The 15,526-nt window shown below is 36.2% G+C and overlaps 1 protein-coding gene across 5 annotated transcripts in view; it reads right to left on the bottom strand.

The window, feature by feature from the left end:
* LOC122529590 (neurotrimin-like) overlaps positions 1-15,526 on the bottom strand; it is a 404,527-nt gene that overhangs the window by 139,659 nt on the left and 249,342 nt on the right. For all 5 annotated transcript variants that reach the window (XM_043655864.1, XM_043655866.1, XM_043655867.1 and 2 more), the window contains exon 3: positions 4,821-4,924. In XM_043655864.1, coding sequence (XP_043511799.1) covers positions 4,821-4,924 — 104 coding nt within the window. The remainder of the gene's footprint in view (positions 1-4,820; positions 4,925-15,526) is intronic.

The following is a 15,526-nucleotide window of genomic DNA, read 5'->3' as shown; positions in this document are numbered from 1 at the left end:
TTCGCCTTGTAGATGCTTTGAAAGGAAATTTTATTTCAAAAGAGGGGGGAGGGAGGAGAAAAAAACCGAGGAAAAGATTAACGAAGTTTTCTACTATACCATGTTAGACGGCAATATGTTCGCGTTTCCTTTAACACGATATTTTATAGATTACGACGTTACTCGGAAAATTGGGATTTAATAGAATTTCGTAATCATTTCGTCCTCTTTTTTTTTTACCTTGTCTCTCTCGTAGAATTATCCAATGAGGAAAAAAGGAAAGAATTTACAAAAAAAAAATGTTTTCTGTCTTATTCGAAATTTTGAAGACTGACACTCGCAAAATTCTCCACAATCGTATTTTCTATCGTAGTGGTTTCTCAAAAACTGAAAAATTGATCAGTTGTCCTTCCTTAATCTTAAACCACTACGGTTGTCCAACCGATACCAATTGAGAGTTGACGCGATAAATCTTTAGATAATGCAATTATCGACGAACGTTACGAGCTCGAGAATCGAGTTCAAGCGAGATAAAGCGAGCCTCGAGAGCACGAATTCGCTCGTGGAATCGTTCGCGCGTACATTCTCGATCCATTCGATCCGTGATGTTTCCCTTTGCGAAGCTTTGGACACCCTATGCAATATCGTTTCCTTCTTATCGCTCGCTTAATCCAATATACTGGTTGGCTTGTATGCTGTATCCTTGGTGGATCTTCGAAACTTTCACAGAATACGACGAGTAGGGGAGGTAAGTATAAGAAGGCTTAGAATCTACCCCATTTTCTTTCCTTCATCGCTAAGCCCTCCATGCTGTGACCGAGATCTCCCGAAGGTAGAAAATGCGCTAAAAGTTCAAGGATCTTCATATTACGGCGATGGATATTTGTCGACGTGTAAAACAAAATTTCAAGGGTTGATCTAATCGTTCTTGGATCACCATTGCCTGCTAATGATTGTGGAGTTTTACTTAAATTCAAATCTTTGTGTAATTTAAAAGATTACACTAGCGATTTGCTACAATGCGTGGTATATATATTGAATATTACGCACACATTGTGTATTATTGGATATTGAAATTTTATACGAACGTACAAAAACCTACTAGTCTGTTAATTACGAATAGTTTTACATATATTTTCGTAGACGAAGTATTTTGTCTATAAAAATGTAAATATTGCTGTAAATTTAAGAGTTCAAATGACGAACAAATTAATGATAAGTACATAAAAATAACGTTGAGTTTGAAATTTCTTTAACAAGTTAAAATAATAACGAAATATAAATTGAATCGTTGACGAGCTAACGAAAGCTTGAACGAACTAAAAATTAATACCAAAATTCATACATTATAACTCAAGTAAAATATCAAATTCGATTCTCGTCAAGTGTATCAAATTATTCTAAAAATTTCATTTACCCTCGAACGAAGAAGAATTTGCTCGTATAATTTAATTTCAATCTCCAAGAAATTTGATTTATCATCAAATTTATTCTACCTAAAATATCAAAACTATAAAAAGAAATCGCAGAAATTACAAATGCAAGCCAGATGCTGTTTTATAAATCAAGCTGTCAACCTCACTTTTCATCAGAAGTCACGTCGTTCTATCGAAATTTAATTTATTCCTCCAAGAGACAAAAAAAAAAAGGTAAATTTACCTCTAGATTTTTTTATTTCTAAAAGATTAATTTACCTTGCCCCCTCCTTCCTCACCTCCCCTATAGAAATAACTCGTAATTGAAAAAAACCTACGACCTTTCACGTATCTGCGTATCTTACGTTTACGTAAATTTTTCATTCACTTGATACCTGGCGGCCGGGAATTACGATATTCCAGCGGCGTTAAGAAGCGGACGAGCGATAATTTTTCCAAAGGAGCGTGTTTCCTGTTTCCAGTGGCCCCCGTCTGGGGAATATCAACTGTCGTTGGGAAGGACGGGCTGCAGAGGATGGCGGCGGCTGCCGAGGCGCGACGCTTCTTCACGGTTACAAAGTATACCGGGATATCTGCTGAACCGGTGGAGGATCGTGTGAACCGTGGGCGTCGTTACCATATTACTTTAATAATTCAACGTGACACCATCGGTGATGTATTTCCATTGGCGTAACGAACGAGCCAGCCGGCTGAAGTTGACGTTGTTGCGAGTCACGGCTAGAATTACCAGGCCCCGGGCTGAGCTCCGCTTCCGCTCGCTCTCGCGTGCGAAATTCTCAAGCGGAGCGTAAAAAAACCTCTGCTTAATAACGAACTTCCTCGAAGACGGTTATTTGTCCGTGGATACCGGATCTTTGGACGGATACAAGGGCAGAGTTTGCACCGTGTGCCGTTTGTTAAGACAGACAGACAGACAGACAGACAGAGAGAAAGAGGTGTTTATGAGCCGGATTATTATTCGACGAGAGATGAAAAAGTGGAATCGATACTTGGCGAGCTGTCAGAGTTCGAAGTATGCACGAACGTAATTCTCTTGGAATTATTTTTAATCAACGATTCTTTTCAGCAATAATCGAATACAAAAGTAGAACTGTACTTGGGAATATATTGGTATTTCCCTCTGGGTTTCTAATTCGTAGAACGTTGCTTTTAGACAATGATTGTTAGCAGTAACTGAATATTATATTTACTATGCAATAATAATATTCTGAATGTATTTATTACTATATTACTATTATTTACTATATATTTTACTATTTTTTAAAATATTATATTAGGAATTTTAAATTTTTATTATTATATAAGTTTACTGTTACATTTTGAATATATGTATTTTGAAATTTTTACTATTATATAGGTATTTTAAATGTAATTGTTTGTTTGAATATCATCAATATTTGCAATAAGAATTTTGGATATTACGAAGAGGTGTTTACGGTCTATTCTCACGCGAAGTTGAGAAACGCTACTACAGATCGTCATTAGAATTAAGCGATCATGAGAATTTATAGTCTCAATAGCATTAGATGTACTGTAAGTCCATAATAGGATGCATAAGCAGTTAGTGGGCACGAGAGCCACTTCCTCTTACGCCTAATTCCGTAGTTGACTAGCATGATCATCTTACTAATCTCTCAAGGGCTATATAAGCCAAGATGCTCGAAATCGTAGATGATCTACCAAGCTAAAGTTGGAATATTTCGTTCGAATTTGTCGCTCTTGCCACTTTAATCCGATTTCAATTGCTAGACAAAAAAAGAAAAAAAAAAAAGAAGAAAAGAAAAAAAAGAACAAATTCATACGAGATTTGAACGAAGCGTTTTATAAATATGTAATTAATAATTATTTATTAAAAAAAGAAGCACGCCACACAGGCACGCGATTTACTATTCAGATATTCGTAGAAAAAGGACTGAGAGACTTATAAATTTTAGCGTTAGAATTTTAATGCCATATTCCGAATTTCTCTAGGGGCATGAGGAAACACACGTTATACTTTCATCCGGATCTTGCAGAATTTAATGCGTGTTTATTCGACAACTTGTATGCGTCTTTCGTACGTACGTGGAGGGGATGTGGAATAAAGGATTAGATGGGAGACAACGTGAGACGTTTCTAGATTGAGTCGACTAACGTGCTACGAGATAATGTCTCCACGATAAATAATATTATTGCGGACACTTTTACAGAAAGTAGTTATGGAAGCAACATCGTTTGTTTCTTTCCGGTTTCATCTGTCTCATATGTGTAAAATATCATGTAATATTTCACTTGTCGTACATTTGAAAGTATATGCATATTTATAACTCGTTTCATAAAATTCTGTTATCTAATCAAATTTATGATTACGATTACGTTACTATTTCTGTTTATTTCGTGAATTTATTCTTGTATTTTTCATCGAGACATAACAAATGATTATCTCTTTACACCACAATTGTACTAAATCCCCAATCTACAAATCCATTCGCATAAATTAATTTAATTTACAGTCAGAAGTATCTAGATCGTAGTAACTGCATAACTCAGCGTTTCAGACTATTATGTTACCATTAATAATTATCTCTTATCATGGACAATATAATGTATAGTTCAAACGTGCAAGTATTATTGAGGATTAGAAACTAAAGACATTAATCAGTTTCGAAATGATAACCCTCGAAAAGCGAAGAAAATATCCTTTTTACATTCTTTTTTTAATGTCTTTCTCATCATTGATTGAAATATCACGGTATTTGTGCAATATACGGAGAAGTTTTCTTTCGTTTTGATTTTATTTCATTCAATTCCAGTCAAGCGTTAATTTCATGATATTTCGTGACATTTTATGTAATACACAAAAGTCACACATTTCTATCTAGTTTTCTTTCCACAAGGATGTTCACGTTAAATGAGAATTACTGCCATCCTAGTTACACTTTATCCCAGTTACGAAATGGTCGTAACGAAATGTATTTTTAAAAATCACGTTCTCTCAGCGCAATTTTTTATTAAACATAGTGTGCCATATTTTTGAAACTTGGCGCTTAAAATATACGAAACAGATTAACGTTCGTTAGATCGTAATGGAACTAGATTGTATTTAAAATTAACTATTTAGATAACTCCATCATATATTCAGCTTATTCTCAGATCCAAAACGCAAACCATCAACTGATATTACTGAACGAGAGATTAGAACAAAAATTTTGATTGCGTTATTTAATTTTAAAGAATTTTATCCCGTGATAAAATTAATAGTTCTGTTAACACGTTTAAATAAATTTTATCCTGTTTTAGATAACAAAATAACTAGTCCCGTCACATTCGATGGCAAGTGATTGAAATATTTTATAATTTGAACTAAATTTCATGTATTACATTTTTGGATAAGAGAAAGGAAAAAACTATAATTTTATTTCTTACCTTATAGGTTCGTAGATTGTCCACTATACAGGCTAACAAAGCATCTCGACCTTTGCTCACGGTCACGTTCTGGATTTCTTCAGCGAATCTGGGCTGGTCTGAGTCTGGAAAATAAATTTTAAAACTCCTTTTCTTCATATTCCTTGTATATTCAAATATAAAAGCTAAGTTTGACATTAGTATACGAAAAGACCATTATTTGTTGCTCATCCTCATCTAGTCTCAGTATCACATTTTAACGCTTCAGATGTTCCTTTCGAAATTCTTACTTACTCGCCATGCATTACGTTATTTCAAGAACTCAAAGTATAATTACGCGCGAACGCGTACTGTGCATTTAAAAATTTATTACACGAAAATAAGCGCATACCGAAGTTGCACCACATTTACATTTAACATCTCGCGTGTACACAATATGTTATGCATTAATTACACGTTCTATATAAAATTTTATTACACGAAAATATTTTTGCGTTATGAGAAGCGGAATTCTCTGTTCTCTAGCTCGTGAATATTTGCGCGCTTAATGAAATAGTAACGTTTAAAAATATTTCAATTCTGCAATGCTTAACAATATCACAAATTCGGTCATGGAAAATTTTGCCATTATTTCACGTAATTACTGAAGAACGCTCCAGGAAATATTTCATACTCCGAACATTTTAATATTTCGAGTGTATCGAAATTTAGTCTACCAAAACAAAATAGTCAACGGAACTGGGGAAAAAATAAAAATGCATGTTCAAATTAATGTGCAGATGAATGCATGATGGACCAGTGCACACAGCATTCAGTATTTCTTTATTTTAGTAAATTACTTATTAGAAAATTTAAGTAGCGAAATCTGCCTAGTTCACTGCTGATTTTTATAAAATAGTAATCCGCATTGCGGAAGAATTTTGTTTATGTTAAATTGTCGTGAGACAACTAATTTGTATAATAAGAGTGCACTGATTCAATTGTACGAATAAAATTTCTAAAATCTCGTCGTTAATATCTCGCGTCATATTTCGATCAGAATAAAGAAAGAATGAACTTATTATATATAATTTTGTTAATTATTAAGGTGGAAAATTTACAGCCTTACCAATAATTTGAAGTCAAAGGTTGTGTCGACCGTTTACTATAGCTGCTCTTGACAAACTGCCCTTCTCACGTCGTTATAGAAGACGAAAAAGCACAACAATGTACCGATTCGAGAATCTACGTAAATATCTACTGACCTAGAATATTAGAAACTTCTCGAATCGAAATTTCCACGTACGAAGCATCTAAAATTCTCTACGTATTTAAAACCTCATCTTACAAAAGTTATAAAAAATTCCCGAAATCTCACGCTACTATAATTTTCATTCGACGATACAATCTAAAACACTAGGTTTCTGTTACTCTAAAATTTTCTGTTTAAAATCTCACAAAAGGTATGAATAATTTTCACTCCATCACGATATGAATCATATTCATCACTTGTCACATTCACTTCTCTAAAATTCTCCACTCTAAAGTATTTTAAAATTCTCTACGCATTTAAGATCGTGATAAATTCTCAAAATCTCATGCTACTCCTAATTTCCACTCCGTCATGATATGAATCATAATCACTTCTCTGAAATTCTCCACTCGAAAGCACTTTAAAAAAATTCTCTATTTAAAATCTCATGAAGATTACAACAAATTCTCAAAAGTCTCGTATAATTTCCCCTCCGCGATATAATACAAAATACTCGAGTTTCGCTACTCCGCTATATAAAATTCCCTATATAAAATCTCATTCCTAAATCTAAAATCTCTAAAATACGGCTACCTAAGAATCATACCATTATTTTCACTTCATCGTGATACGAATCAGATCAAATATATTTTTGACACGAATCGTAATCAAAGGGGTGATCAATCACGAGAAAGTGGCGCCAAGTCGAAAGTAAATATCGTGTATCGTTGGACAATGAACCGGCCGGCAGAGATTCCGAGTTATTATCGTAAGAGCCGCATAACGAGTTCAGGATTCAACCGGGGTCCGCCCTTAAAAGCTTTTACCTTCGTTAATGTCTTTACGACGTCCCGAGTACCTGAATTATTTATGGCCGCAAAGAACCCGTGGAGAACGAGAAATCGAGGGAGACAGGGTGAAACGAGAGCGAGAACGGGGTGAGAAGAGAGGGAGAGGGAGAAACACGGTGGGGGGGAGAGGCAGAGAAGGGAAAGAAACAGCAAAACCGGGCTTCGGGATAAGAACGAGTTACTTTCAGCTCTTTTCAAACCGACAACACGAAATGAGGAACGCCGTTAATTACGTCTGTCATACTTTATTATATAGCGCGGTCCGCGGCGTTGATTATGACACCGAGAGCGACGCGGGACGCGAGCGAAAAAGAAAAACGAATAATTCGTGTAATTTATGTCGGACAGATACTTGTGGAAATTGTAACGGCCCCTATCTTGCTCGTAATGCTCTTTTAATGATACCTGCGACGAGTAAATGGCATTATTATAACTTAGAAAGAAGCTGTCTCGCAATTAGTTGGATGAGAGGGTCGGTTTTGATTGAACACGGCAGAGTTTGCACGAGAGTTCCGAACACTTGAATAACAATTTGCTTAATAGGTTTCCGTGATAATTCGTGATAATTAATTTAACTGCGGGTGTTTTTGTGATATCCTTTGTAGGGATGAAACGGTCCGTGGAAATTTTAATCTAGAATTCCACGCTGCACTGTGGAAAATTGATCATCATTTGTTGATCGCGTTAGATCTCGCTAGAAACAGAATAAAATTAGTTTGAACTAGAAAACTGATATATACGAAATGAGAATAATGCACTGGATCCGAGTGAGTTAAACTCATTGTACAAAAGTACAAGTGCTGGCCATCGAACGTTCAAATCGAAGGAGAAAGAACTTCTCAACAACCAATTCTCAAGTAACTTTAATAATTAGCAGAGAAAAAAGTTTCGAACCCGAATGGAAAGTACCATTTTATTATAATAATTCAATCGACTCCTCGATTCTCTTTCTTCCCTTTCCTTCTTTTTTCTATTTTTTTTTTTTTTTTTTTTAATAACAAAACCGAACACCAAAAATGAAGCACCATCGAATTTGCTATTCCTTCGAGCGCATATTCTTCATAAAATCAACAGGTTCTCCATTCTGACTGGTACAATGCGGGGGCTATTGAGACTTCGAATCGATATTTCAATTTATCAATGTGGCCACCGGTGTTTCGTAGGCCTGCTTCCCGCCGATACGTCGGTGCATACGCTTTCACGCATACAGAACGAGTTCTTCCAATCTCGCGAGATGAACAAGTTCATTTGTAACTTGATGCACACGTGCGTCCAGCTCGAAATAATTTTTCATTCGAAGTAGATGTTGGGTGTGTGCTCTGCGTGATTAGGGCATGCGAAAATGAAGTAAAACGATATTACACATTTTCGAGATTAAAAGAAGAAGAAGAAGAAAAAAATAACGAAAGTCGCACAGTTGAGAAAAAAGAAAAGAAAAGAAAATGAAATGAGAATCAATATGATACTTCTTTAATATTTGGCGAAGAAATAACGTACTAAACATTTTTAACAAGTTTCAATTGTATGATATATTTTATAATTACTGGGCACACGAAGATTTTACTTTGTACGAAATGTTTGCAAAAATAGGAAAGTAATTTCGTTTGAATAAAATTCATACATTATATTCGAACTGAGATAACAAAAAATTAAGATATTGAAATATTAAAATTGAACAAAAATTTCTAACCAACACGTATGTACATGTGTAAATAAATTAATAATGTTTTCTCTTAATATCTTTGACATTAGGTACTTGAACAAATAAAAATGTATGAAACAAGGAAGAAACTAGAAAGAGAAGTTTAAATGTCATTGAAATTTCCATTAAATGTTTCCTCGATGTGTGAAAATTTTCAATAGCGTCCGCTAAATTTTAGCGATATGTGATCTTTACACCCTGATCTTAATTATTACTGACGCGATTATCGTTATCGATTGGTTATTGATTGCAGTTTAGGTTTATGGGCAAACTACTTAGCAAGATGACCTATTTGAGTCGAGATTAATGACTATCCAAGAGTCTATCGAAATTTCACGTGTTCATCAATTTTAATAAAATTTGATAGAAAATAAAAGACGTCATGAATCTTAATAATTTGCGGAACATTTAACAATAAGAAGGACACAGTCGGTATCAAGGTATCGCGTAATTTTCCAGCTCTTTCAGACAAGCTCTTACATTTACAACGTGACAAGTACGTATACATTTGTAAATTTTGTAATTTCAAAGTCCCCTCAATCGACCTGAATCTCTCGGAACAATAAAAGGTATTTTCGTCGAGAGAAACATCAAGGAAAACGTTGAAAATTGAAGTCACCTAATTATTTCAATAATACTCGACCACAAAGCACGATAGATACCCACTCTGGCAATTGCAACGAAAACAAAATACAATAAAGAGCGTTCCATGTTTCCGATTTAATCAGTACATTATACTACATTATATTATAAATCGATTCGGTACAAAAATTAATACTTTTATCCTACATTAATAAGAAACTAAAACGTTTGCTAAAAATTACAACCAGTAACAAATTCTAACTAAAAGCATAGGCGATCCCCACTCGATGGAAATTAAATCGCACTTGCCGTTTATATAAATTTAATGAAAAGCTTAACGAAAAATATTTTCCAAACAACGTTCGCTTCTTCATCATTAGTTACAAGCAGATTCACGTCGCGAATATTGCAGCATCCTCTCTCTGTTTAAACGAAATCGTTTAATCCCCCAGTATCTTTAGCTCTCGGGGCTGAGTAATAAAGTTACATTTTTATATCGTGCTTTTATATGTAAAGGGAAGACAGTCGCAAGATTGTGGTAATATCGCGGTACTGTTCTTTTGTGGACGAGTTAATTAAGACGACTGTCGCACTGCCAGCTTCACACTGTATTTTGGCGAAATTGTCGCTGGCGGTATTATTTCAAAAACGTGATTTCTGTACGTTCTTATTATCTCGTTAATGAAGCATGCGTCGTGAAATTCACCGTATTAGTAATACTTGTAGCGCGAGAAATTGCTAATTAATGGGACGAATAATTAATAATCTTCCAAATGTTATAAGCATAGTAATTAGATTTATCTAGAATTCTATAATTAATGGAATTTATGGAAATGAAATCGTATAATTTTAAGAATTTGAGCAACACGAGCCGATTCAAACGACTTGTACAATTCAATTTGTTTGCGAGTTTCTTCTTTAAGAAAAAAGATATTCACGTCAAATTTCCAATCGACCAAACGAAAATGAAATACAAAATTGCAAAAAGTAATAAACAGAGTGATGATGTTAGTTAAAAAAACAATGAAGTACAAATATACTAAAGAACAATGACACAAAATTGCAAAAAGTGGTAAATAGTGGAACGTTGATTAGCATTTATGCCGTCATCATCGTCTACAAACTAACACAGTCGCTCGGACTTCGAGGACATTAGATTTAATTTAAAATCTAAGAAATACCCGTACACGGATACTCTCTCCTAACAGTGATGTAACGAGGCACAGAAAATAAGCTGAATCTCACCGACTCTTTCGGCGATCGTTAACGCGTTCACATGGAGACGAGACGACTCTAACGTCTGGAGGCGTTGAATGCGCATCGTTTTTAATAATATCTCGGACGAAGTCGATTTCACGCTGAAACTCGACGCAATACGCCCGCTAACGACGCGGCGCGAACCGTCGTATTCAAAGTATCCACGAAGTCGGAACGAAGAAGACCGGCGAGCGAGTGAAGTGACAGAGGCGGGGATAATGGAATCATATTATTACGTTGAAACGAGAATTCGTGAATCCACGGATATTCCTGGGACGAGTACTTGCGAGCACACTCGACAGATTAATGAAACATAGTCGCCTACACGAACGTATGCGTATGAGCACGATGATTCCATCGATAGTCTACTAATCCCTGCCAAATTCCATGCCAAAAAGGATAATTAGCGGACGTGCAACGACATCTTCATCGACGAACAATGTCGTAATGATCGCACGCCTGGGAAATTGGCCGTGGCGGCCAGAATTCGCAAGCGCGTTTGCAACTCCTGAAAGTTGTTATCAAGCTGATTAACAAGCTTTGATCGAGGTAAATCTGTACACACGCGTGGTATATGCCGAGCAGTTATGGCTTTGGAATGATGCTCGTTCGACGAATGGCGGTTGTGACAAATTCTGCGCTGGATTAAGTAGAACAAGTCAACGAAAACTACGCCGGTAACGCGCAATCGCTATTTACCATCCAACAACCACAGAAATTAGGTTCTACCTTCTTGAAATATCTTCTTGGGTATACAGAGGACATTTTTGGTATAAACAGATGATACAATAAACTTTTGGTAATTAGTGAATTATTATATAATAGAAAGAATATGCGAGGAGGATGTAACAAAGCATGTTTTCTATCTTTCAAAATTTAACGTAACATGGTTAATTAGTCTTGCATTATTTATTTTATTTAAGAATTAATATACATCTGAAGATTTAAGAATTGTATACACCTAACTTTGATCATTGTTGAATGTTTTTAAAGCACTGATTTTTGTAATACTAGTCGTTCTGCAAAGCTCTTGGATTTACTAATTAAAATGTGCGACTGTGGATTTTCCTACTATTATCAATAACATTAGACGATAATTAACAAGTTACAAGGCTGCAAATTACAAAATTCTCTCTTCCAATTTCAACATTACCGTAGTTTGTAAAATTTCATTCGATTAATCTCGTTATTAGCACAGAAAAGAATTTATTCAATTTTATTATCAATATTAGTTAAAAAAAAAAAGAAAAAATCGACTGTGTGATAAAAGAATTTTCCAATGGCAAACTGAACGAACGGAAATTAAATACTGCATGAGTTTTCTCCAGCAAAGGAAGGTGTGTAACTCGTGTGTAACAACACGACCCGTTCGAGCCTAAATTATTTCAAATGTAAGTAAGATGCTTCGCGAGAATCAGCAGCGCGGATCCTCTCGCCGTGGGATCTCGGTGTATTTGAAAATTCTGAATAAAGGTGGAAAATGCTAATGCACCGAGAGAGTAAGTAATGATTAATTCGTTTCAGAAACCGGGAATATTTCAACTTCTATGCCGGCAGAAGTAGAATGTTCATGAAGTCACTCAAAATTCATAATTCATGGAACTCCGAGTTTTGATATGACTGACTATTGTTCAGATCTGGAAATTGTGCAGTTTCCGCTGGAATTGTAATATCTTTGCGAGAAGTACAGGTATATATTCCAAATACGCATTACGTAATATATCGAGAAATGTAAATTGCAACGAATTAAGAAATTTTAGAACTTTCTGCCAGAAAACGGGTACGAATCGAAAATTACCAATTTTATTCCAACTCAACTTCCTATGCTGTCTTTGCCAATATTATTGTACTTATTAAAATAAAATCAGAAATAATTTCCCTGCGAAGAAATCGTACTAACTTCTAGGCTCCTTCTCAAAATCCGCCGTTAATTAAGAATAATTGCAACGATTGTACAATTATTTTTCAAATTCTTATGTATAACATAATTTTAATTTTACACATTGTAATTTCAGTTTTATCCGTTCCAAGTAATTTCAATCGAAATATTCGTTACGTAGAAGACAGACGTGGTGACGAAACACGTCACATTCATGAAACACGGGAAAAACGACGCTGTTGCTATCGATTCTTAGATCAGTGCACGTGTTTCGTCTCGATACGCCTTTACTTTTACGGTGATTCTGGACTGTCGTAAAAGGCAGAAGAGATTCCCTTTCTCGTGTTCGGCGGAGAATAATGAGGAATGCGGCACATAATACGTCATTGTTACGATCTCTGATTGCGATGGTTGGAGTTCCGAGTGCTCGAAGGTCCAGAACGAATACTCCTACTTCCTTTCTAATTTTCTACCTGAGATTTTCAGTTTCCCAATTCCCTCATTTTCTCCAATTCCTCCAATTTTTCTATCCTCTTTCCCATTTTCTTCTCTGCATCCTATGCCTCCGTTATATTATTCCGTAATAAAAAAAAAGAAAGAAAACTGTCACAACGAGGCAACGAGATCGCCGACGAAGCACAATATTAAAAATTCGAATGAAAAACTCTGGAAAAATAATTACGGCAAGAAAGTACGCAAACAACGTTCCCCGTTAATTGATCATTTCACCGTGAACGTTACGTCGAAATTAATATCCATTCTCAAAGAAAACTTCTCCCCGACGTTCTGCGCTTGATAAATATCTACAGCCGTGGATAGTCTTTAATTACACGAAAGGAAAACAGGCAGATCGTTGCATGAAAAATTAGCTGGGATATTGCCGACAATTCACAGCAACGTTGGAAAATCTCAAGACATCAAAGATCTCGGCCCGGGAGACGCTTCGTAATCAACTGAAACTAAAGTTTAAGGTCCATTTAAAGTTGCGAAACTGTACAATCGTTGCGCGATAATAAATGAAATTTCGCTTCGACGAAATGGTTAACGGGGCGGCCGCTTCGAGAGCGCGAATTATGAAAAGGAAGAAAAAAAAAAGAAAAGAAAAGAAAATTACAGCCACTTCTTTATGCTCGTTATCAATTACACCGGCTCGCCTTTTACCCTCAAAGAACGTCTTTCACTCCGCCCTGTGAAATGTACGTTGAATTCGACTTCCTCAGCGGTACGCTGCTTCAAGAGACACGTCTGAACGTTCGCTTTGTCATTAATGAAAATTAAAAATCCCCCGTTTCTCAGAACGAGGGAACACGTACAAGAGAGATCTACGGAAACAAATTGGTGTGCCTGACGAAAGAACTGTTTCCTCGACCAAGCACCTCATCAATCCTTGGCCATCGTTGCGAAACGAGTCCCGAAAAAGTCCCCTGGTTAAAAGGTGATAGCTCGGGCTCGGTTGTGTTCTTGCCGGCATCAGTGTCTATTAGACAGTGGTCGTTAGTCAGAATATTCCGGAGTCGTGGCTCCGAATGGGAAGGGAGGCAGAAGAAGAAGAAAGAAAACAGAGTTCCTAATTGGCAAAGCTTTCTTTCGTCACTTTTTCGTAGGCGACGGTAACGCTCGCGTGCGAGAACTCTCTTTCTTGCCACGTCTCGCGAACGTGCAACGTTCCGCTGAAATTTTAAGGAGATTGAAGCACTTTACCACATCTCGTTAGACGGATTTATTTTATTTTATTTCGCTATTAGCCGCGGGGAAAGATACTTCGGTCTCCTTCCGTGTTCTTTGACCGTTGTTGTCCCTTTATCGCCGTGATTTTATTGCGAAGGACATTAGCGGTTGTTGTGAATATTTGAAGAATATTCGTGGAATGTTTGCTAGTTAGTTAGTCACTGGTGGTATAGATATTTGTTTGAAGAATGGATCCTGAGCAGGGTTTTAATGTGGGTTGAAATACGAAGCACATGGAAGGATTTCAAATTAAAAACGAAATGTAATACACGCGCGTTGTATATGATATGTACATTTCGAATACAGAAGATTCTGGCAAAATATGATATCTGGTATGAAATTAACGATTCAATATTTTAATTTGTAATATCTACTTTGGAATTTTTTCTTTTTTTTTTTTTTTTGCCCCCGTTACAATATACATATTTTTATTTAATTCTTCATAATATCGCGTAATTTGAAAGTGCGTGTGTCTTCGATTTTTGAACGACTGGTCCTCGCACGTTGATTTAATAAAACGAGAAACTGAAATTAATTCTTTACCGAGACAAAATTCCGTAACAAGAGGTACACACATCGTATGTACAACATTTTTACTTACATGTATGATTGTAAAATATTTTCTAGAAATTTAATATATACCATAAGTTTGAACAAAACAACAAAATTAAATATTTTAACCACTCACGCTGGCAACTGATTGCGGACCATAACGAGTGACCAAACCGTGTACAACAATTCGTCGCCTTCTTTGTGAACTCGTCGGCGTGATATCACTGGACAGAAATTATTGAGAAGTAACAAATTTGTCATTTGTTTTGTCCATTTCGATTTACTTAAACACACTTAAAATTGAGGAAATATTACAATTTTGGAACAAAAAATTCTCGGCATGCGTGGCGCGTCATTCCAGCGCGAGAGATTAACGCGCTAATGTTATTCGTTTATTTTTATACACATGAATTTATAACGCTCAACTTGTAACTCTTGCGAAAATATAACGTACGCGCAAGAAAAGCGAGACGATCGTTGAAATTAAACGTTAATCGATACTGACGTTTACGATCTGAACGTTCCCAACCGAAATCTGGACTAGGAAGGAATTCGAGGGAGAACGCGTTGGCAATCGATTGTTGCATAAAATTTTACAGGATCTTGTAAAATTTTATCCGGGGGAATTGCGCCGGCTCGCCGGCGAGCGGTTTTATTCATGCCCCGCAATGAACTGCAGACCGTGCAGACGAATCAGGCCAGTGCCCCTGGAAACTGTCTCTTGGAACCGCGTAACCAGAGAGGAGCTGGTTACCAGTCGAATCAACCATTCTCGCCGGGTATTTCGATGGGGCGAGATTTTCCACGAGATAACGCCGCCGATTGTTCTATGCGCCGGTCTCAGCGAACGACTGAGAAACTTCTTCCCCTATCTCTCTCTCTTTCTCTCTCTCTCTCTCTCTCTCTCACTCTTTCTCTTTCCGTAGAATGCTCGCGCAAAGAGGA

The sequence above is a fragment of the Frieseomelitta varia genome, unplaced genomic scaffold (genome assembly GCF_011392965.1).
Source record: "Frieseomelitta varia isolate USP_RPSP 00005682 unplaced genomic scaffold, Fvar_1.2 scaffold_298, whole genome shotgun sequence".
NCBI lineage: Eukaryota > Metazoa > Arthropoda > Insecta > Hymenoptera > Apidae > Frieseomelitta > Frieseomelitta varia.
The sequence above is the reverse complement of the archived record's forward strand: the minus strand, read 5'-3'. Positions and strand labels throughout refer to the sequence as shown.